At 46.8% G+C, this 24,747-nt stretch overlaps 1 protein-coding gene across 9 annotated transcripts in view; it reads left to right on the top strand.

Moving 5' to 3' along the window:
• Positions 1-24,747, top strand: part of ccdc88c (coiled-coil domain containing 88C) — a 280,348-nt gene that overhangs the window by 248,838 nt on the left and 6,763 nt on the right. For 4 of the 9 annotated variants that reach the window (XM_069915883.1, XM_069915885.1, XM_069915886.1 and 1 more), the window contains 3 exons: positions 4,399-4,611; positions 13,479-13,553; positions 22,957-23,249. In XM_069915883.1, coding sequence (XP_069771984.1) covers positions 4,399-4,611; positions 13,479-13,553; positions 22,957-23,249 — 581 coding nt within the window. Of the gene's footprint in view, positions 1-4,398; positions 4,612-7,932; positions 9,713-13,478; positions 13,554-22,956; positions 23,250-24,747 lie in introns of those variants that run through there. The other 5 variants (XM_069915884.1, XM_069915888.1, XM_069915889.1 and 2 more) reach the window with 5 other exon arrangements.

The following is a 24,747-nucleotide window of genomic DNA, read 5'->3' on the forward strand; positions in this document are numbered from 1 at the left end:
TGGAGTTCAATCCAGTTTACGTGTGAAGTGGTGCATTTTGGAAGGTTAAACTGGAAGGCAGAGTACATGGTTAATGGTAGGAGAGTTAACAGTATGGAAGAACAGAGGGGCCTGGGTTCCAAATCCATAGATTTCTTAAGGTTGCTACACAGATTGATAGGATAGTTAAGAAGCCCTATGGGATGCAGGGTTTCATTGGTCAGGGGATTGAGTTCAGGAGTCGCCGCAGCTCTGTAAATCTCTGGTGAGACCACTAAGAATATTGTGTTCAGATTTAGTCCTTCAATGAGGCCCTGATTGAGTTTGTGGTTGAGGAGTCTGATGGTGGAGGGGGAGCAACTGTTCCTGAACCTGGTGGTGCGAGTCTTGTGGCCCCTAGACCTCTTTCCTGATGGCAGCGGCAAGAACAGAGAGTGTGCTGGGCGGTGTGGATCCTTGATGATTGCTGCTACTCTCCGTCAGCAGCGTTCCCTGTAGATGTTCTCAATGGGGGGGGGGGGGGGAAGGTTCTTGCCTGTGATGTCCTGGGCTGTGTCCACTACCTTTTGCAGGGTTTTACACTCAGGGGTATTGGTGTCCCCATACCAGACTGTGATGCAGCCAGTCAGCGCACTTTCCACTGCACCTTTGCAGAAATTTGCCAGGGTTCCTGGTGCCGTACCAAACCTCCGCAAACTCCTGAGGAAGTAGAGGCGCTGACGAGCTTTCCTCACGATGCTGTTGGTGTGTTGGGTCCAGGAAAGATTCTTCAAGATGGTAACTCCAAAGAACTTGTATTTATTCACCCTCTCCATCTTTGATCCCCCAATGATCAATGGATTGTAAACCTCTGGCTTTCCTTTCCTGAAGTCAACACTGAGTGAATGGTTGTTAGTAAACCATTTAGCCAAGTTTCCAATCTCCTTGCTGTCTGCTGATTCATCCCCTTCCTTTATACAACCCACTATCGTGGTATTGTCAGCAAATTTGTAGATGGTGTTATTGTCGTACCAAGCCACACTGTCGTAGGTGTGAAGTGAGTAGAGCAGGGTGTCTAAGAACACAGCCCTGTGGTGCTCTGGTACTGATGGAGATTGTGGAGAAGTTCTTACCAATCTTGAGGTCTGGAGGTGAGGAAAACCGTGACCCCATTACACAGTGGGGTGATGAGTCCCAGGTCTTGTTGCCTGGATTGGAAAATATGTCTTATGAGGCAAGTTAATAGCTAGGACTTTGCTCTTTGGAGCGAAGAAGAATGAGAGGGGACTTAATAGAGGTCTACAAGATTCTGAGAGGCATAGATAAGGTAGACAGCCAGCACCTGTTTCCCAGGGCAGGAGGAGCAAACACCAGTGGACACCTGTACAAAGTGAAAGGGGGAAAGTTTAAGGGAGACATCAGGGGTAGATTTTTCACAGAGTTGTGGGGGCCTGGAATGCCTTTGCCAGGGATGGTGGTGGAGGCTGAAACATTAGGGGCATTTAAGAGACTCTGGGATAGGTACATGGATGAAAGAAAAATAGAGGGTTATGAGATTGGGAGGGTTTAGTTTTTTTTGGGGGGAGGAATGTATAGGTTAGCACAACATTGTGGCCAGAATGGCCTGTATTGTGCTGCAATTTTCAATGTAAATTTAAATGAGATCTGTACTAATCTGTGGCCAATTAACCTGGCATGCAACTTGTGCAATCAGCTGTCAGCATTTCTGACTTCAGGAAACTGGGATTCAGACAGTTCAGCCTCTCAGAGGAAGCTGATCGAGGGCAGTCCTGTGGATCGGATGTCCTGTGGTCTGGCACTGGTCAGCTCCCCAGGACAATGGAGCAGAAAGGTGAGGAGGTATGGAAGGGGTGAGAGAGGTCGGGCCAATGGGTTAAAATGGCCCCCTTCTCCTCTCCCCATCACACCAAGCTGACTGTGGCAGTCTTTCCTCCTGCAATGAGGTGCTCCCTCCCATGGTGAGGTGCTCCCTCACCTATACCTCCTGCAGTGAGGTGCTACCTCACCAATCACATCCTTCCTGTAAAGCAATGACCCAAATCATACCTGTTCTGCAGACAGTTTCACTGTCACCACAAAATCAAACTGAAATCTGTAAAAGTTCAGCTTTACCACAGTGATGTCAGCAATTCTTCCAGACAGTGAGTCAGAGTTTTTTGTAATATCTGCAGTTGACATGTAGATGTGGCTGATTACATCACCACCGGGACTCTCCAGCAACCTTTCCCCACTCTGCTCTGCACCCCCCGCCCCCCCCCGCCCCCACTGCTGCAGACACCTGAAAGTTCTCCCAGTCAAGCAGCCAACACCTAACCTTCAGAAGAAAATGTTCCAATACCTTTTCATACATTTTCCACTTCTCCGCAGAACTTATCCCTTCAATTGCTTGCAGTTTTGGAACTTAATCCCCCAGCACCTGAAGCTTCCAGGGCCGAAAACCACAATGTTTGAACGTGACACCCAAATTAAACTGTCTCTGCTGCCTGCATGACCCAAACTCTCTTTTCCTTGCAAATTCTGGTGACTATCTAGAAGCCTCTTGAAAACTACTATTGTATCTGCTTTCACCACTAGCCCTGCCAGCCCGTTCCAATCCCCTACCCCTCTCCACATATAACAACTCACCATACATATGTCCCTTAAACTTCCTCTCCCCCTCCCCTTCAATGCATGTCCTCTAAGATGTGCCATCTTTACCCTATCCAAGTCTCTTTCTACACCTCTGTCAGGTCTCCCAACGTTCCAAAGAAAACAACTCAGGTTTGTCCTGTAACTTGTACCCTCATATCCAAGCAGCATCCTGGTACATCTCTATGTACCCTTTCCAAAGCCTCCACATCTTTCCTGTAATGGGGCAAATGTTGCCCACAATACTCCAAATGTGGCCTAAACGGTCTCTAGAGCTGTCACATGACCACCTCAAAGCCCTGGCCAATGAAGGCAGCCTGCTGTACACATTCTTAACCCCCCCCTGTCTACTTGTGTGGCCACTTCCAAGGACTTCATTTAGATATCCAGTACAGTTACAGGCCCCTCCAGCCCACACTGCCCATTACACCTATGTGACCAATTAACCTACTAACCCCGTATGTCATTGGAAGGGGGTGGAGGCGGCACACTTAGCGCAACACTGTTACATACGCCAGCATTGGGACCGGGGTTCGAATCCCATGCTGTCTGTAAGGATTTGTACTTTCTCCCCTTGTCTGTGTGGGTTTTCCCCGGGGGCTCCGGTTTCCTCCCACCATATGAAACGTTGGGAGGTTGTAGGTTAATTGGGTGTAGTTGGGTGGCAGGGGCTCATGGTCCAAAAGTAAATAATTAAATACATTTTAAAAAAATATTCATTTGAATTTAAAATTTATAGGTGTATTTTTTTTTAAATTTAAGAACACCTGAAGGAAACCCACACAGACACAGGGGGCAATGTTCAAACTCCTTACAGACAGGGGTGGATTTTAACTCCAGTCACTGGTACTGTAATGGCATTGCACTATAGACCTTCCCTCCCCACCCCACTCCCCCCCCCCCCCAGATTCCTCACCACATCAATGCCTTTCAGAGCTGAATACAATCTGCTGGAGGAACTCAACAGGTCAAGCAGTATCTGTGGGAGAAAAAGAATGGTCGATGTTTCGAGCCAGAACTCTTCATCGAGGCTGGCCCTGGGGCAGATCGACCTGCTTGGTTCCTCCGGAAGGATGGGTTTAGCTTCCAATGTCCGCAGTTTTGATGTGATCTGGAGAGCATCTGTTCTCGTGCACATTTAAGATCTTTTGCTTGAACCAATAACAAATACCCATGGACGCTGCTTGAGATGAGAGGAGGGAAGATGTCAGAAGTAGGTTTTTACATAGAAAGTGGTCGGTGCCTGGAATGCAATGCTGGGAGCGGTGTTGGTGGAGGCTGGTACAATAGGGGAATGGACATAAGAAAAATAGAAGGATATGGGTCTGAGGTCAGGAAAATTAAGATTGTTGTGGAGTAGGTTTACATAGGCCAGCACAACATCGTGGGCTGAAGGGTCTGTACTGTGCTGTAACGTTCAGTGTTCTAAAGCATTGTCTTTTCAGCTTGGACTATGATTGGAGTCCCCTGTGCAATCTTTCATCCTCTCTCCATATTTATCCTTCCAGGGTGTAGAATTGCTTGTGTTCGCCTGCTGTGTAGCCCAAGCCTTTCTCAGGATGCTGGGCTCTGGTCTGACCAGGGTGCAGAGTTGCATGTGTTTGCTTTCTGTAGCCCATGACCCCCTCAAGTTACTGGGCTCTGGTCTAATCACTGCCACGTGATTTATCAGTTGAAGTAAAACTAAGCCGCCCAGACCTTGTTCAGCCGCTGAGCCTATGCTTTGGGTTTCATCTGACTGTCTCGAACAAGACGCGGCGATAATCACGCTCGCCTGTTATCTTTCTCCAGCCCCCGACGAAGGCCAGAAGCTCAGAGAGGTCTCCAGGAGCTCGGCTCCCTCCCCCAGCAGCAACCCAAGCCCCGACAGCACCCTTGGGTCTCGGCACCGAAGCACAGAGCTGGGATCCCTGGCGCTCTCCACCTCCGCCATCCACCTCACCACCTCGCAGTCCACGCCCAAGTTCAACAGCAGGCACCACACCAAGGTCAGAGGTAAGGAAAGTGAGTACTTTATGTGAAAGAGAGTTTATTGTCATGTACAGATGCACCAGAATTCTTACTGACTGCAGCCACCCAGACATAAGATGTACCAAGAACAATGATAGCAAGGTAGAAGCATAGATAAGGTCAACAGCCAGCACCTATTCCCCAGAGGAGGGGTAGAAAACACCAGAGGACCTCTGTATAAGGTGAGGACAGGAGCATTTAAGAAAGACGTCAGAGAGTAGTGGGTGCCTGGAATGTCTTGCTAGGGGTGGCAGTGAAGGCTGGCACAATAGAGACATGGATTCAAGAAACATAAGAGGGCGTGAGGTTGGAAAGGTTTAGATTGTGAGGAGGTTTATAGAGGTCAGCACAACATCGTGGGCCGAAGGGCCTGTACCCTGCTGTTCTATTAAATTATCAGAATGCAGAAAAAAGAGATGCGGGGATAGGCTCAGTCTTCCCCACAACCCCTTCTGTCCCTCTTCCCTCTTGTCTTCATCCATCTTCCCTGGAATTGAGGCAAAAAAAAACGAGCTGCTGCAGGAATGAGTGACAATTCAAGGTTATTGTTGCCAATTGCGAAAGTTTGTTTTGTGAGCCATCCAGCGAGTCAACCCATTCATAGTACAGCAAGAAAGAATGAATGAAGAATTTATTGTTATATCTCGAAGTATAATCTATAATCTACAGAAGCAATGAATGTCTTTGCTGCACGTTCCCCGGTACATATGTAAATATAATAAACTTTAAGGAAAAAAAGGATAATAAATATAAAAAGAAGAGAAATAAGTGAATAAACAATAAATATTCATAGTTGGCCAGAAATGCAAGAATCGTGATGTGTCAGTAATGCAGACAAACTTTTAATGGACGGAATATTTTATGAGTTTTAAGCCTCACTAAACCCCATTTAATTCTCTCGACATTCGGCTTTTAAAGGAGCTGGCAGCGTGTATAAGTAAAATCCTGCAACGAGGTGGGGGGGCGCGGACTGGTGCCCTGCACCAGAACAAGGAGAATACCCCCTCCCCCATTGAGGAGAAGCAGAGATGACCCGACAGGATGGTAAACATGGCAGTGGACAAGCGAGGGGGCTGGGGGACTCACACAGGCTGCGGGCGACTTACAGTCGGGGACCTGCACGGGCTGCAGGAAACTGACTCATGGGAACCAGATATCAGAACCGGGATTTGGGAAGTACTGAGGGCATGAAGGCTTCCTGGCCACGGCAGAGGTGTGGAGCTGAGCTCGGGTTATCAATGATTCGAACAGGAATCTATCCGGCCGTAGGCTGCGGGAGTGCTGGAGGCAAATCCACGGACACTGGATTCTCTTATTCTTAAAGGCCACTGTTTATATGCCTTACGGCAGGGAGAGGGCGATTTTGTTTAATATTACATGACAATAAAAGGATCTTGATTCCCATCAGCCCACTGATGATGTTCTACCCACTGAGTTCCACCAGCAGGTTATTTACTGATGTGGCTGAGATTGTTGTGATTTAAAATAGTTAAAGGAGTAGAAAATTAGAAAGATAGGAAATGGTTTAAAAAAAGGGTGTCTTACTGGATGAGGAGGGTAGAGGAAGGATGGGGTATGGAATGAAATCCCTTTTGTTAGGGGAAATGTTTCTCACCAGATCAGGGCATGACCACACAATGCAAGAAACCTCTTCTCACTGCTCGCTTCAGGAATAAGGTGCAGAAGCCTGAAGGCAGCACCTCTAGGTTCAAGACCAGTTTCTTTCTAATGACCATCAGGCTCTTGAACCTTCCCTTGCTATCCAAATCATGAAATACTCTGACAAGACTGCACTATTATAATGTCTCTATTTTTCTTGCCTTTTTATGGTAACTTTGAATATTTATTATCCATCTGTCTTTTTAAATTTATTATCTCTTTAATTTATTGTGTACTACTGTAGGATTTTTTGACAAAATCCCTATTCGGCTGGAGCAAGCAAGAATTTTGGTGCGAAAGTACATTGTCCAAAGTGCATAACCGGTATTATGATTGTTAACCATTAAACTCTTGCATTAAAGTAACCCTTCACATCAGTGGCTTTACAGTCACTGCAGTATTTATTGTGGTGTCTGTCATTGACATTTGGGGAAATAGAACCGACATTTTGCACACAGCTTAATGCCACAAGCAGAACGAACTGAACTAATGCCACAGGACGATGCTTGTCCAGTTGTGGGTGCAGGCCATTCAATGCCTCGACAGGAAGAGAGCATCACCTACTACAGTGCAGCATTCCCTTGGTCAGCAGAGATTATCCCCTCCCCCAAGTCTCTGAAATGAGGCTTGAGCACAGAGAGCGATTGACAGTAAAAGTGAAAATCTGAAGCGGAGTGCAGTCTGTGTCTTGGTGATCCTACAAGTCACCTCCTTGAAGAGGGGCTCAGGCCCAAAATGTTGGTCATATCTCTTTACCTCCTAAGGACGCTGCGAGACCTGCTGAGCCCCTCCGTCATTTCTGTGATTCTACTGCAATCGCAGCGTCAGCGGACTTTCATGTTGCCAGTTCCCCCCCCCCCCCCCCACCCCCTCCAGTTCAATATTTCTGAAATGTGCTTATCCAACTTCCTATTAATTCTTTTGAGCTCTCTTTGCGGTCACAGCTTCCACTTTCTTGTGAATTTAACGAGTGCAAACTTTCATCTCGCCATCACCTAGTCATCACCTTTTCTCACTGTTACCTCTGGAGAGAAGACACAGAAAACCAGGCGGCGTGGATGGCACAGCAATTAGCACGACGCCATTACAGCATCAGCGACTGGAGTTCAAATCCGGCGCTCTCTGGAAGGAGTTTGTATGTGCTCCCTGAGTCTGTGTGGGTTTCCTCTGGGCGCTCCAGTTTCCTCCCACCGTTCAAAATGTTCGGGCCATTGCAGGTTAATTGACAGCATGAGCTAGTGGGGCCGAAGGGTTTGATACTGTGCTGAATGGCTGAAAACCAGCGCCTCTGGGTTCAAGAGCAGTTTTTATCTTGCACTTCAGGCACTTGAACCCAGAAGGTCCAAACTAATGATCCACAGACACCCAAACCCATCTCATGACAACTGCAGAATGTACAGTGGTCATTATCTGGGATTTGATAACTGTTCATTGTGGGCAATGTTCCTCCAGGAGAGGAAACCTGCTGTCCTTATGCCATCTGGCCAGTGTGAATCCAGACCCCAGCTTCTTTCCAACAGCTATCTTGACCCTCCCCTTGTTACACTAATTAGGGACTACTCCAACATCACTAAAGGACTGTCTGCACCATGGCAAAGTCACTTTATTTTTCTGTTAGGATGACTGTACTTGACAACAATTTTTTTTTTCCAAAAGGTTTGCTTTCTGAAAGAAAATTGAGGATTATGATAGACAACTTCAAGCTGAACACAACGAAGATCTTGCTTCCAGAATACTCTTGAGTGTATTTTATAGATCACGAAAATCACCTTAAAATGTTTCTACCACATACCGCCTTTTAGATATAACCTAGTTTTGTGATCTCCTGTCATATTTTAAGTCTACTTCAGACGTACAAAACCAGCAAGTGCAACATGTCATTGAAAATTCATTTTTTGCATTTCCACTTGGACTTCTTCCCCGCTGGTCTTGGTGCAGTCAGCAATGAACACGGTGAAAGGTTTCACCAGGACAATGCGACAATGGAAAAGCGGTATCAGAGCAACTAGATTCCATCAGTGCCAACCGACTAGTGTTGGGCATTGACATGAGAGGCATCAGATGCTGAGTACAAACAAAAATCAGCGGCAAAACATTTTTAGGACAGTTGAACTAACCCAATGTGTCAGCGTCATTATTCGATTAAATGTGCTAAATCCAATAAAAGTTAATGTGTCTCCAGCTTCCTACGTGATACAACAAATCTGAAATTATCTTTGTATTCAGCTTGAAGTTGTCTACCATAATTGCCAAATTTGTGTTTGGGAAGCAAACCTTCCGAAAACATTTGTTATCCATTGTAAGGGGGAGATCAGCAAGGATCCCTTCAATAGCTTAGCAGGCTCAAAGAACCAAATGGCCTGCCTTGATACACTTTTGCTGTGTTCATTAAAGTGCGCCAGGTATTGGCTAGACAGCATTACACCAGATTGGTGAGGAACTTGAAGCCAAGAAGCAGCGGACCAACGAGGGGCTCAGTGACCGATGGACCTACACAGGCTGTGGGCTATTGGCGACCGGCTCGTGGGAACCAGATATTGGAACCAGGATTCGAGAGGGTGCTGAGGGCAAGAGGGCTCCCAAAGGGTCTCAGGCTTCCTGATCGTATTGGAGATTTGGACTGGAGCTCAAGTTGCCAATGGTTTGAGGAGAAATCTGCAGCTGCAGGGGCTGGGAGCACTGGAGGCGAGTCCGTGTACACTCAGTGTCTCTGAAGGGACTCTTTTGCTTCTTGTTAGGAGCGCCGGGCAATGTCCATGGCGACTCTTTGTGTTGTGTTTTTATTTTATGTTGTGTATAAATATGTTTTCGGAAGAGTTACATTGGGGGTTTTAGTGTAGGTCACAAACAAACACAAACACTTCACAAAACAGATCTCATGTAAAATGTAAGAGCTCTGCTCAAACCAGGCAGTCTGGCAGGCCCAGTGCCCTCAGAATGGCAATGGACACTGCTTTGCTAAAGGACTTCACAAGTAGGTGTTGCTGTAGGACTTCACAATTAGGACACGTTGTGGAGTAATGGATTATTGTTTGGATGCCGGTTGCTGTTCTAAGAAGGTCATGTGTTTTGCAAGCAGAGAGGAGACCAAACAGGCTTTCTCTGAGAGAGAGAACTGGTTCCTGCAGTCATGGCAAGCTGGCAGCTTACACCCCATTTTGAAGACGGGTTGTGAGTTCTGAGTTCAACCAGTTCAAACCCCATGCGATCCATACAATGGCTGGCTAGAGTGTTTCACCTGAAATAAGGGAAACAAAAATAAACTCTGTGGTGACCTGCTGAAGAAGAGGTTATCATTTGGAAAACCCTGATGGGGAAAGTTTCTTCAGCAAGACACTGAAGTGGCTGATCGGAGTGAATCAGTTTGTGTGTCCAACAAGCAACAAATCTCTCTCTGAAACCAACAAGAACCTTCCTGAACGGTAACCAATTACTTTTACACACCAGAGCTTGGTGAAAATTCATAAATGTTAAATTCTGTGCACAGTATAAGAATTGCCTGATACTGGTAAACTTGGAGGAGTGAGAAGTGAGATTGGACTGTGAATCAAAGAACTTTTCTGAACTTACTCACACATTACATACACGTGTGCTTAGAATTAGAAGGGGGTTGTTAGGTTAAGTTAATAGTAATAAGTTAAAGTTCGATCCTGTTTTTATGTTTAAAGAAAATGAAAAACTACTTTTGTTGAAGTAACCATTTGTCTTGGTGAATTTCTATTGCGGCTGGGATTTGGGAACCTCGGCCGTAACAGTTTGCCTTACAGCAGGCAAAAGTGAAAGTGTATCACGTGTATTACATGTGACAGTAAAAAGGACTTTGAACCTGGAAGCAGATTAGCACCTGTGGTAACCAATGAGCATCGCAGAAATTTTCCCCCTCCAATTGGGGGGAGCAGGCAAACTGTTGCAGGAACTGAGTGGGCCAGGCAGCATCTGCCATCTGAGCATGCCATGCAGAATAAATCCCCCATCAACCTGGGTTCAGGAAAGGTTTGGCCCACTGGGATAGGGAAAAGATGGTAGGAAAGGGAAGGAAGCAGGCAAGACAGCTGGTCAAGGGGAAGATGGAAGCATACATTAGATATAGGAAACAAGAAGGGCTCATGAGAAGTATATGGTAGCCAGGAAGGATCTTAAGACAGGATTTAGGAGGGCTCAAAGAGTGGGGGGGGGGGGGGGGTGAGAAGGCCTTGGTGGGTAGGATTAAGGAGAACCCCAGGGCTTTCTATGTGTATGTGAAGAACAGAAGGATGACGAGAATGAAGGTGGGGCCAATAAAGGATGAAGGAGGCAACATGTACCTGGAGGCACAGGAGGTTGGGGAGGTCCTGGCAATTATAGACCAGTGAGTCTTATGTCAGGGGTGTGCAAACTATTGGAGAAGATTCTTAAGAATAGGATCTTTGAGCATTTGGAGAAGTAGTCTACTCAAGCCATTAGTGAGGCCAAATTTGGAATACTGTGTGCAGTTTTGTTCGCCGAATTACAGGAAGAATATAAACAGTAGAGAGAGAGTGCAGAGGAGATTTACGAGAATGTTGCCAGGGTTTTAGGGTTTGAGTTACAGGGAAAGGTTGAGCAGGCTGGGTCTTTATTCCCTGGAGCGTAGAGGTTGAGGGGTGATTTGATAGAGGTGTTTAAAATTATAAGGGGGACAGATGGAGTCAATGTGGACAGGCTTTTTCCATTGAGAGTGGGGGAGATTCAAACAAGAGGGCATGGATTGAGAGTAAAAGGGGAAAAGTTTAGGGAAAACATGAGGGGGAATTTATTCATGCAGAGGGTGGTGGGAGTGTGGAATGAACTAGCAGAGGTGGTAGAAGCGAGATCGATGTTAATAATCAAGGAAAGATTGAATAGGTATATGAATGGGAGAGGTGTGGAGGGTTATGCGCTGGATGCAGGCCAGTGGGACTAGGTGGGAGAAATTGTTCAGCATGGACTAGAAGGCCCGAACTGACCTGTTTCTGTGCTGTATATGTTTATAGTCAGCAGGGCTTTGTGAAGGGAAGGTTGTGCCTCACAAGCCTAATTGAGTATTTTGATGAAGTAACAAAAGAAATTGATGAGTAGGGCGGTTGGGGTGGTCTGCATGGATTTTAGCAAGGCATTTGACAAGGTCCCCCACAAGAGACTCAACCAAAAGTCATGAGGCATGGGATCCATAACCTTGGCCGTGTGATTAAAAAGTTGGCTTGCAGGTAGAAAGCAGGAGTAATAGTGGAAGGAAAGTATTGTGCCTGTAGGTCAGTGACTGGCAGACTTCCACAAGGATCTGTCCTGGGCCTCCCTGCTCTGTGTGATTTTTATAAATGACCTGGATGAAGAGGCGGATGGATGGGTCAGTAAGTTTGCGGTGATACAAAGGTTGGAGGAGTTGTGGATGGAGCTGAAGGTTGTCGAAGGTTACAAGATGATACCGACAGGATGCAGAGTTGGATGGAGAAGTGGCAGGTGGAGTTAAATCCGGATAAGTGTGAGGTGATGAATTTTGGAAGGTCAAACTTGAAGGCAGAATACATGCAAAAACACATCCAGACATAACACACAAATGATATATATACATATATAAAAATAAATTTATCACTGTTCGGTAAGTAGTTGGGTCTCGGATGGAAAGTGTGAGCAGTTCATTCAGTCATTCAGCTTTCTCACTGCCCTTGGGAGGAATGTTCATCAGCCTGGTGGTTCTGGCTCTGAAACTACAGCGTCTCTTTCCCGACGTGAGTAGCTAAAAGATGCCGTATACAAGGTGACAGAGTTGTGGGCACCTGGAATGCCTTGCCGACGATGGTGGTGGAGGCTGAAACATTGGGGGTATTTAAGAGACTCTTAGCCAGAGGATGAAAGAAAAATAGATTACAGGGTAGGGAGGGTTTAGTATTTTTTTAAGGAATGTATGGGTTGGCACAACATTGAGGGCCAAATGGCATGTACTGTGCTGTAGTGTTTGATGTTCTAACCTTGGCTGCGCAGGGGGTCGGGATTAACAATGAGGTCATTTAATTTACACAGTCGTTGCTGGTGTATCTCTTGTTTTGAATATTTTATTTTTGATTTTTAAAGAGTCCTACAAATCCAAACAACACAAGCTCTTTCAACAATAGTTTATCCCCTCCCTCCCATCCCCTAATACATCAAAGAAAAGATTAGATAAAATAAACAAATGCAAAGAACCAAATGTTGGGAAAGTCACAAACCCTTCAGGGAATTTAAGAAAAACCCAAAGAAACCTGAAATAAAAGGATAAGGAACAAATACAAGAGCCCATCATCTGTGCCACAACCCACTTCATTGATCTCAATCATTTCATTACTGGCATGGATTGTTGCATTTCCTTTATTTAGAAGAAGTAGAATTATATCTGTGTACCAATTATGTTGCAGATAGGGTTGCCACACCCTAACAAATTTCCTCCTTAAATTATATATGATTTTCTCCAGGGGAATACAACTCTGCATTTCCGTATTCCATTGTATAATATTTAGTTGGGAGTCAGACCTCCATGTGACCGCTATACACATCCTGGCTACCAACAAGGTGACCTTCACAGACCGAATTTGGTACTTGGACATTTTAAAACTCATGTCCATAATGTTTCCCAGAAGGTACAATTCTGGATGTCACCCAGGTCCTCCCAGAAGGATCTGTTACTGGTGTATCTTTTGTACCTGGGTGGTTGGAGCAAGTTAGAATTGCACATTGTAATTTTACTGGCAATAACTCTCATCTCATTTGCATTATATGACCTTCCTGCTGCTTTTACTGGGAAACCTTGTATTTTCAGAGATGTCTTTGATGGTTCTCTAGTTTTCATCTGAATGGTTGTCTTTGGTGCCACTGTAGAGCATTGCGGATCAGAAAACTGGCCCTTCAAGGCTGAGCTAAATTATTATTCTGCCTCGTCCCACTGACCTGCACCCAGACCAGACCTCTCCTATCCATGTACCTGTCCAAATTACTCTTAAATGTTAAAATTGAGCCCGCATTCGCCACTTCAGTTGGCAGCTCGTTCCACACTCACAACACTCTTTGTGTGAAGAAATTCCCCCTAATGTTCCCCCTAAACTTCTCCCCTTTTTTGAGTTTGTTTGTGTGCCCTTTTGCAGATGGGGAAAGCTCTCTTTGGTGGCTTGGATGGGTGAATCTGGCCAATGGATGGTTTCTCTCTGACTTGTCTCGTTTCCCCACTCATTCAGGTTTTAACTCCGATGATGACCTCCAGGCACAGTTGCTTGAACTGGAATTTACCAAGAATGGGAATGCAAGCCTGGGTAAGTGATGGGGTTGTTCAACTGTTCCAACCAGCCAAGTGGGACTAATCGTGGCATTGATGGAATAAAGCGCTGGAAGTGACCAAGTCATGATCATCTTTTTACATTCCATGGAAAATAACTAGGCCATAGGACAATACAGCACAGTGCAGGCCCTTCAGCCCATCCTGTTGTGCCAACCTATGAAAACCTACTCCACAACAATAATTTTTTCCTTCCTCTAACCCATAACCTTCTGTGGTGTTCCATGTGCCTGTCTTAGTCTTTTCATTGTCCCTATTGTACCAGCCCCCACCACCACCTCCAGCAATGCATTCCAGGCACCCACTACTCTCTGTGTGAAAATCTTACCTTTGACACCTCACCTTAAACAATGTCCTCTGGTATTTGCAGCTGTCACCCCAGGGGGAAAAGTCACTGGCTGTCCACCCTATCTATGCCTCTCATAATCTTATAGACCTTTATTAAGCTGCCTCTCATTCTTCTTCGCTCCAAAGAGAAAAAAACCTATCTCTGTTACTGTTGCTCCATGAGACACATTCTCCAGTCCAGTCAACATCCTGGAAAATCTCCTGTGCACTCTCTCTCTCTGAGGCAGCCACATCCTTCCTGTGATGAAGCAACCAAGCGTGGTCTCTCTCACCAACTCAAATCGTTGTTTCTACCCTTTGCGTTGATCAACTCGGGGCTAATTTAAAATATTTGCTGCTGGCCCCCATAGTTCAAGTTCATTATCATCCGATTGTACGTACAACCCGACAAAACAGGTTGTCTGGTCCTTGATACAAAAACATCTGGACATAACACACAGACAAACAATTCATATACAGTATCTATATATATATATATATATATATATATATATCTCCATCGGGCACACAAAACTCAAAACGGTCAACCAGTTTACCTATCTCGGCTGCACCATTTCATCAGATGCAAGGATCGACAATGAGATAGACAACAGACTCGCCAAGGCAAATAGCGCCTTTGGAAGACTACACAAAAGAGTCTGGAAAAACAACCAACTGAAAAACCTCACAAAGATAAGCGTATACAGAGCCGTTGTCATACCCACACTCCTGTTCGGCTCCGAATCATGGGTCCTCTACCGGCACCACCTACGGCTCCTAGAACGCTTCCACCAGCGTTGTCTCCGCTCCATCCTCAACATCCATTGGAGCGCTCACACCCCTAACGTCGAGGTACTCGAGATGGCAGAGGTCGACAGCATCGAGTCCACGCTGCTGAAGATCCAGCTGCGCTGGATGGGTCACGTCTCCAGAATGGAGGACCATCGCCTTCCCAAGATCGTATTATATGGCGAGCTCTCCACTGGCCACCGTGACAGAGGTGCACCAAAGAAAAGGTACAAGGACTGCCTAAAGAAATCTCTTGGTGCCTGCCACATTGACCACCGCCAGTGGGCTGATAACGCCTCAAACCGTGCATCTTGGCGCCTCACAGTTTGGCGGGCAGCAGCCTCCTTTGAAGAAGACCGCAGAGCCCACCTCACTGACAAAAGGCAAAGGAGGAAAAACCCAACACCCAACCCCAACCAACCAATTTTCCCTTGCAACCGCTGCAATCGTGTCTGCCTGTCCCGCATCGGACTGGTCAGCCACAAACGAGCCTGCAGCTGACGTGGACTTTTTACCCCCTCCATAAATCTTCGTCCGCGAAGCCAAGCCAAAGAATATATATATATATATATATATCTCTTGGTGCCTGCCACATTGACCACCGCCAGTGGGCTGATATCGCCTCAAACCGTGCATCTTGGCGCCTCACAGTTTGGCGGGCAGCAACCTCCTTTGAAGAAGACCGCAGAGCCCACCTCACTGACAAAAGGCAAAGGAGGAAAAACCCAACACCCAACCCCAACCCACCAATTTTCCCCTGCAGCCGCTGCAACCGTGTCTGCCTGTCCCGCATCGGACTTGTCAGCCACAAACGAGCCTGCAGCTGACGTGGACTTTTACCCCCTCCATAAATCTTCGTCCGCAAAGCCAAGCCAAAGAAGAAAAAAGAAATATATATATATACATATATAAAAATAAATATTGTTCAGTAAGTAGTAGGGTTTAGGATGGAAAGTGTGAGCAGTTCATTCAGTCATTCAGCTTTCTCACTGCCCTTGGGAAGAATCTGTTCAACAGCCTGGTGGTTCTGGCTCTGAAACAACAGTGTCTCTTTCCCAAGGAGAGTAGCTGGAAGATGCTGTGTGCAGGGTGATAGGTTTTGCAAGCCCTCTTCAGACAACGATCCCGGTAAATCATTCTCAATGGAGAGGAGGGAGACTCCACTGATCCTCTCTGCTTCTCTTATGGTCCTGTGGATTGACCTCCAATCCGATGCTCTAGAGCACACATGTCAAACTCTCTTTTAATTATATTTGGCCCGCAAGATCATTTCAAAAATGTATTAGAGATGGCCCGCTGGCCGCCGCGCCAGTATAGCACATGCACAGTAATACAACAAATCCCAGAATGCATTGGCGTCAGCTCGCTAATCGCCCCCACCTCCTCTGTTTATGTTGCAGGGTCTCACCGTGAACTCTGATTTTGGGGCCTGGCCGGTGTCAGGGGAAGCCAAGGCCGCTTCCCAGCGCCCGGAACCGGAGGCCTCGGGCCTGACCTCGCCAGGACCGTTGCCCACTCCCCCTCCCTGCCGCAGGCCGACCCACAACTCACGGTGATGGGGCCGCTGATCCGCCGAGATGCCGCCCTGCAGCGAGAGCCGATGCCCCCGCACTGTCGTTGTCCAACCCGATCGCCCGCAAACCCCCCGCCCTCCCGCACACAGGCCTGAGTAAGGATTATGAACTTTAATCTCAGGATAAAACGATCTTCCAATAGTTTCATGTCACAGTGATAAATATATTCCTGGTTAAAAATGGTCCTGCACCTGGATACAAGCTCATTAGGCTTAAAACTTGAAAAGTGTGTCAATCAAAGGATATCTGTACCAATGGAAAAAGGGCATGGCAAATAACCCTGCTAGAGTTCATGCCCACAATCAGTCACCCATTTGATTAATCGACAGCACACTAGCAACATTTGACAAATCCTCTATAGAGAAATATTATTTATTGAATATTTTATCTCTCATTTGTTAATGCTTCTGGAAAGAGTTTATCATAACTATTATTAAACATTTATTTTAATAAGAAAAAGTTTAACATTACATATGTTGAAAGAAGAGAAAACATGCAGATGTTGTTGAAAATTTTCAATAAATATTTAGTTCGGCCCTCGACTTAGTCCAAGTTTTTAATTTTGGCCCTCCGTGAATTTGAGTTTGACACCCCTTGTCTAGAGCAACTGTACCAGACCGTGATGTGGCTGGCCAGGCTGGTCCCATAGAAAGGAGGCACGATGGTCAGTAGTCTTGCCCACTTCAGTCTTCTCAGGAAGTGAAATCACTGCTGCACCTTCCTGACAAGTGAGAAGCTTTGTTACCAGGAGAGACCTTGTTTTAAGTGAGCTCCCTGCTTGTGCAAAAGCCGGTGGAAGTTAGCTGGATCAGCTTCACTGGAATGCGCAAGATCAAATTACACACAAGGGTCACCAAGCACCCAATGGCATAGTCCAAAAACAGGCCCAAGTGTGACCATGAGTTGAATCAGAACTGTACAGGAGCATCAAAATCAGGACTGCCCAGCCGGGGAATAACCTTCTTCCCACGGGCTCTGAGACTGATAAACAGTATCGAATGACCATGATAATCATCCCAAATATATTTCTGATTATTCATGTGATCTTTATGCACTGTGTGGTTTTTGTGTGTGCCCCGTGATCTGGAGAGACCCTGGTTCATTGGCTTGCATTTGGCCCATGTCCCACTAAACCTTTTCCTATCCATGTACATGTTTAAAAGCCTTTTAAACATCATGGCTACACACTTGGCTGGAGGAACTTAGTGGGTTGAGCAGCATTTATGGGATTGGCCGACGTTTCGAGCCAAAACCTTTTCGATCGGGCTGACTGACTACTATGTGTCACCAGTCTCGCTGAAGGGTTTAGGAACATCAACTTTTCTTTTTCTCCCTCTGATGCTGCTTGGCCCACTGAGTTAGAATCACTGCAGCACAGAAACAGACCCTGTGCCAAACTGTTATTCTGCCTCGTCCAAATTCTTCTTAAATGTCAAAATTGAGCCCACATTCACCAATTCAGATGGCACCTCATTCCACACTCCCTCCAATCTCTGGGTGAAGAAGTTCCACCTAATGTTCCATTTAAACTTTTACCCCTAACCCATGCCCTCTAGTTTTTATTTCTCCTAACCTCAGTGGTGCTTGCATTTACTCGATCCATACCTCTCATAATTTTGTACACCTTATCAAATCTCCCCTCATCCTTCTGCATTCCAGGGAATAAAGTCCTAACCTGTTTATCCTTTCCCTGAAACTCAGTTCAGGTCCTGGCAACATTCCTGTAAACCTCTTCTGCACTCTTTCGATAGAACGATACAGCACAGAACAGGCCCTTTGGCCCTTGATGTTGTGGTGACCCATATATCCCTTCCTAAAAAGAGTACTAAATCCTTCCTACCCCATAACCCTCTTTCATCCATGCGTCTGTCTAAGAGTCTCTTAAATTCCCCAATGTTTTAGCTTCCGCCACCACTCTCGGCAAGGCATTCCAGGCACCTACAACTCTCTGTGTTAAAAACTTACCCCTGGCTTCTCCCCTAAACTTCCCTCCCTTCACTTTCTACACATGTCCTCTGGTGTTTGCTGATCCTGCCCTCGGAAGCAGGTGTTGGCTGTCCACCCATCTGTGCCTCTCATAATCTTGAGACTCATCTCATACTTCTACACTCCAAAGAGAAAAGTCCCAGTTCTGCTATCCTTGCCTCATAAGGCTTGTTTCCTAATCCAGACAACATCCGGGTAAAACTCCTCTGCACCCTCTCCATAGCTTCCACATCTTTCCTATAATGAAGTGACCAGAACTGAACACGTATTCTAAGTGTGGTCTCACCAAAGATTTGTAGTGTTGTAACATGACCTCTCAACTCCTGAACTCAATCCCCCTATTAATGAAGTCCAGCATCCCATAGGCCTTCTTAACTATCCTATAAACCTGTTTGGCGACCTTGAGGGATGTATTGATTTGAACCCCAAGGTTCCTCTGTTCATCCACTTTCTTAAGTAACCGACCATTAACTCTATACTCAGCTTTCTGGTTTGTCCTTCCAAAATGCATCACCTCACACTTATCTGGTTTGAACTCCATCTGCCACTTTTCTGCCCAACCCTGCATCCTGTCTATATCATCTTGTAACCTTTAACAACCTTCAGCTCCATCCACAACTCCTCCAACCTTCATGGCATCCGCAAACTTACTGACCCATCCTTCCGCCTCTTCATCCAGGTCATTTATAAAAATAATGAAGAGCAGGGGTCCCAGAACAGATCCCTGCGACCCTCCACTAGTCACCGACCTCCAGGCAGAATACTTCCATTCCACTACTACTCTCTGCTTTCTTCCTATAAGACAAATTTTTATCCACAGCCAAGGTTCCACTTATCCCGTGCCTCTTGACTTTCTGGTTGAGTCTCTCGTGGGGGACCTTTTCAAATGCCTTGCTAAAATCCATGTTGACCACATCTACTGCCCGACCCTCATCAATTTCTTTTGTTACCTCCTCAAAAAACTCAATTAGACTCGTGAGGCACGACCTTCTCTTCACAAAGCCCCGCTGACTATCCTTGAGTAGATTGGACTTCTCCAAATGCTCATAGATCCTGTCCTTAAGAATCCTCTCCAATAGTTTACTCACTCCTGATGTAAGACTCACCGGTCTATAATTCCCAGGAGTCTCCCTATTACCTTTTTTAAACAAGGGACCTACATTTGCCATTCTCCAATCCACCAGCACCTTCCCTGCAGCCAAAGAGGGTTGAAAGATCATAGCTACTGCCCCAGTTATCTCTTCTCACTTCCCACAGCAGCCTGGGGTACATTCCGTCCGTCTGGCCCCAGGAACATCAGTCTTGATGTTTTTAAGAAAATCCAACACTTCCTTAATCTCCATATTGTCCAGCCCACAAGCCTGTTCAATTTTGACCTCACTGTGATCAAGTCCTTTCTCTTGTGAATATTGAAGCAAAGCATTCATTTAGGACCTCTTCCGCCTCCAGACACATGTTGCCTCCTTTATCCTTTAGCACCCCCGCCTTCAATCTTGTCATCCTTCTGTTCTTTACGTATGCATAGAACGCCCTGGAGTTCTCCTTAATCCTACATGTCAAGACATTCTCATACCCCCTTCGAGCTCTCCTAAGTTCTTTCTTAAGCTCCTTGCTGGCTATCATATACTTATGAGCTCTTCCTGTTTCCTATATCTAATTATGCTTTTTTCTTCCTCTTGACTATTTGCCTGACCTGTTTCGTCAGCCACGGTTCCCTTTTCCTACCATCTTTTCCTTGTCCCACTGGGACAAATCTGTTCCACATTCTGTGCTTTCACCCTTAAACATCTGTTTCCAATTTATTTTCGCTAGTTCCTGGCTCATCCCTTCATAATTAGCCCTTCCCCAGTTAAGCACTTTCCCATTTTGTCTGTTTATATCCTTTTCCGTAGTTATACTAAGGCTCAGGGAGTTGTGGTCACTCTCACCAAAATGCTCCCCCAACGCGAGGTCCGCCCCCTAACCAGGTTCATGACCCAGAACTGGATCCAGTTTGGCTTCTCCTCTTGTCAGCCGGTCCACATACTGTGACAGGAATTCTTTTTGCACACACCTGACCAATTCAGCCCCATCTCTCCCTCTTGCAGTCAGGAGGTACCGCTCAATATCAGGGAAGTTGAAATCACCCATAACTACAACCCTGTGTTTTCTGCACCATTCCAAAATCTGACTGCTTATTTGCTCCTCTGTGTCCCAAGGGCTATTTGGGGGCCTATAGATGACTCCCAGCCCAGTGAGAACTCCCTTCCTGTTTCCGACTTCCATCCACAGCGACTCTGCAGACATTCCCTCTGTAGCCTCCTCCCTTTCTATAGACGTGATACTATCCCTGACCAGTAATTCTACTCCCCCATCCCCCTCCCCCCTTTCTACCTCCCATCCTATTCCTTTTAAAACCCCTAAACCCCAGAACCTGCATCAGCTGATCCTGCCCTTCCTCCAGCCAAGTTTCAGTGACGGCCACAACATCGTAGTTCCACAAACTGATCCAAGCTCGAAGTTCATCCCCTTTATTCCTAATACTCCCAGCGTTGAAATAGACTCATTTCAACCCCTCTAACTGGCTCCCTTTACGCTTTGTCCCCTGCCTGGCTTTCCTCACCAATTCAGAACACAGAGCATCATGGTTTTGTCCTTCTACCCTAATCTCTGCCCTCACATTCTGATTCTCACCCCTCCTGCCAACTAGTTCAACAGCTCTTGCAAACCTGGCCACTAGGATATTGCTTCCCCCTCCAGTTTAGGTGTAGCCCGTCCTTTTGGTACAGGTCTGACCTTTCCTAGAGGAAATCCCAATGATCCAGAAATCTGAACTCTTGCCCCCTGCACCAACTCTTCAGCCACACGTTCATCTGCCACAACTTTGTGGTCCTACCCTCTCTGACGTGTGGCACAAGCAGCAATCCCGAGATGACCACCCCTGCTTTCCTAACTCCCCATAATCCTTCTTCAGGACCTCATCCTACTTCTATCGATGTTATTGGTTCCCACATGAATCAAGGCATCCGGCTGCTCGCCCTCCGCCTCCAGAATGCTGTGAACTCAATCGTTCAACATTTCCTCCGGCAGATTGTTTTGCTTCAGATGATGGGATCTGCAGTCTCCTGTGTGTCTCTTTTCAATGTAATTCTCCCATTCTCTACCACCTCCTCTGACAGCTTATCCCATGCACCCACCACCTCTGTGTGGATTTTACCCGGTATCCCCTCCAAGACGGAAAGCAAATGTGCATCCTCTTTTGAAGCTCCAGCCCCCTGCATTCAGATATCTGCTCTCTATTGCACCTCCTCAACATTTGGTCCCGATTCTCTGAATCACGATCCCAATTCTCCAAAGCCATCAGTGCCCAAACCCACTTCTCAACAGGATCATCTACTCTTGCTCTTCGACTCTTTACAAAAATGCAGGCAACTCGCCAATTTTTGCAAAGTGAAGTCCTCCCACCATCTGTGTTGGAATTAGTTTCATCTTCCGTCTGGGCCCCCTCCAACTGGATGGCATTAACGTCATTGACTTCTCTGGTTTCCGTTTAAAACCACCCCCATCACCTTTCCCCCAGCTCTCCCTCTCTCTCTCCCTCCCCACCTTTTATCATAATCAATTCTGGACTCCCCTTCCTCCTCCCATTCTTCTCTCCAGTCTTCATTCAGATGCCTTTCTGGTTTTTTTTGCTTATGCTTTGAAGAAGGGCTCAGGCCCGAAACATCGGTAATAGATCTCTACCTCCTGTGGACACTTGCGAGACCTGCTGAGTTCCTCCAACATCTGTGTATATTCTTGCAGAAGTTCAGATTGGCTGAGCCAAGGTCATGGGTTAAGGGTGAAAGGTGAGATGCCTAAAGGGAACAGTGGGGGGAAATGACCTGCCAGCAGAGGTGGCAAATGAAGACTCAATTTTGCATTTAAGAAAAATTTGGGTAGGTCCATGAATGGGAAGGGTATGAAGGGATATGATCTGGGACTAGGGAGAGTAATAGTTTGGCACAGACTAGATGGACAGGAGGGCCTCTTTCTTTGTTCTATGGTTGTGTTTTCAAGTTCACTTTTATTATCATCTGACTACATACACAACCAGACGAAATAGTTTCTCTGGACCACAGTGCACACATTTAATACATAGCACATAATAAATCACTTACATACATAGAAATATAGCATAAAAAACTATAAATATTCTGGAATAATTTACTTCATTTATAAGAGGCCCGGGATTACAGGATTTATCTACCTCACAGCCTGTGGGAAGAAATTATTTCCCAGCCTGGCAGTCCTGATTTTGATGTTCCTCCTCCCCTTTCCTGATGGTCGTGGGTCAAAGATGGGGTGAGCTGGATGGAAAGGGTCCTCAATGATAATTATTTGTGCCCTTTTTAAGCAGCGCTCCTGTGAATGTTGTCAATGGGGGAAAGGGAGACCCTAATGATTTTCTTGGCCGTTTCTGCCACAGGACCTCGAACCACAGCACATAACTGCACTGAAAGGCCCTTCAGCCCTTCTAGTCTGTGCCAATCTATTATTCTGCCCAGTCCCATTGACTTGCACCCAGTCCATAGTGCTCCATACCTCTCCCATCCTCGGGCATGTCCAAAATTCTTCCTAAAAGTTAAAATTGAGCTTGCATTCACGACCACCAGTCCCAGGCACCATCAGTAGGCTGTAGCTTCATCGCGTACAACCTTTCCAGCCTGTGTTCTCCGTTGACAGGTGCTGCGGATCTGACGGACCGCGAGCAGGACGGGCTCAGCGGTGAAGACCTGGTCCCCAACCGGGTCCTGGGGACGGCCCCCACAGATAATGCCCTCTATCGGTCCAGGTCGGCCCTGCTCCCCAGCACCAGGTTGGAGCCGGCGATGGCTCAGAGGGTCCCTGTGTCGTACAGCACGCTGCAGAGGGGGAAAGAGGGGCAGCTGGGCAGCAGAACTGGGGCGTCCTCGCCGGGCAGCGAGATGGTGACGTTGGAGGAGTTCCTGCAGGAGAGCGGGCGCTCGGCAGCCGGTGTAAGCGGAAATGCCTCGTCCTGCCTGTTGGGGCCCACATTTACACTTCCCTCCACACCCCACATTTAGAGAATGATAGCCTACCCCTTTCCTCGCCTTTCAGCCTCCACGAGCAGACAGTGCAGTTAACAGCACAGGAACAGGCCCTTCAGCCCACATGTCTGTGCTGACCACGATGCCCAAATCAAACTAAAATTCTGCTGATTGCACCTGACAGATATTCCTCCATTCCCCTTAATGTTCATGTGTCTGGAAGCCTCTTAAACATGTATCTGCTACTGAAGAAACACAAGCTGTTCTTGTAAAGAAATATAAACTGTAGCTTCATAGAGTTTTACATCACAGAAGCAGGGCCTTTGGCCCATCTACTCTGCCTGCAGATGGTGGTGACCTTTCCCATGACTTGACATCAGCTCGATGACCCTAAGTATCCACTCTCATGTTACAAAACAAGGCAGCATGCTGATGCGCAGCAACCTCCAGACTTTACTGATGGAGTTTCAGGGCATTGGAGATAATCAAAGGTGCCCTGGGACCTTTTGAATTTATGTGGGAGAACACAGGGGGATTGGTTTGACATAGAGTCCAAGAGTTGGCATCCCCCGACAGCGTGGCACTTCCTCATTACTGTTACATTCGCAGTACATGACACCCTCGGTGTGGTTCCACACTCAGTACAGCTTGCCCTCAGTGCTGCCCTGTGCCCAATGCATTGCTCTCTTCATAGGCTACTCCCACAGTGCAATGCTTATCCAGAGCAGGGCTCTCAGTTACCCCTTGGGACAGCACAATGCCCCCTCTGTAACACTGCTCCTATGAAACTGCTTTAGTACTCCAATTATCCAACATCGCTCTCCCACCATGCCCCATTGTTTCCGCACTGCCAACCCAACAGTGCTATCTCCCCTCTCCTTCGCTCTCTCCCTCGCTCGCTCTCTCCCTTGCTCTCTCCCTCCATCCTTCTCCCTCTCTCTCTCCCTCCCTCCTTCTCCCTCACTCTCTCCCCTCTCCCTCGCTCTCTCCTCTCCTCCCCTCAATCTCTCTCTTGCACCTTGTACGTACGCGCGCACACGCACGCACGCACACATTTCACAATACGATTTCATTGATTTATGACACTTGATTATTTCCTGGAACTGTAAAACATTCCTCCTCTCTACAGCTGTCTATAACCACTGAGAGTGCAACACTTCCCCATCTCGCCGTGTTACTCTGGTTTCTTAGTCCCTTCTGCTGGCATTTTACTGCTCCCTCAATGCTTCCCCTCTGATGAGGCAGAACACCATTCAAATACAGCAGTGCTTCCCTTATTGTTACCCCCTCAACAATGCAGCACATCCTCAGCAATGCTCATTCAATGGTGCGGCTGACCCTCAGCATTTGTGTCACTAGGGCAAAGCTGCCTCTCTGATAGAGTGCTTTGGACCCAACATTTCTCCCCTTTCCACCCACCCACTGCTGCCAGTACAGGCTTTTCCCAGGTTACTGTGCCTACAAC

Source organism: Narcine bancroftii, chromosome 2 (assembly GCF_036971445.1).
Source record: "Narcine bancroftii isolate sNarBan1 chromosome 2, sNarBan1.hap1, whole genome shotgun sequence".
In the NCBI taxonomy this organism is placed as follows: Eukaryota; Metazoa; Chordata; class Chondrichthyes; order Torpediniformes; family Narcinidae; genus Narcine; species Narcine bancroftii.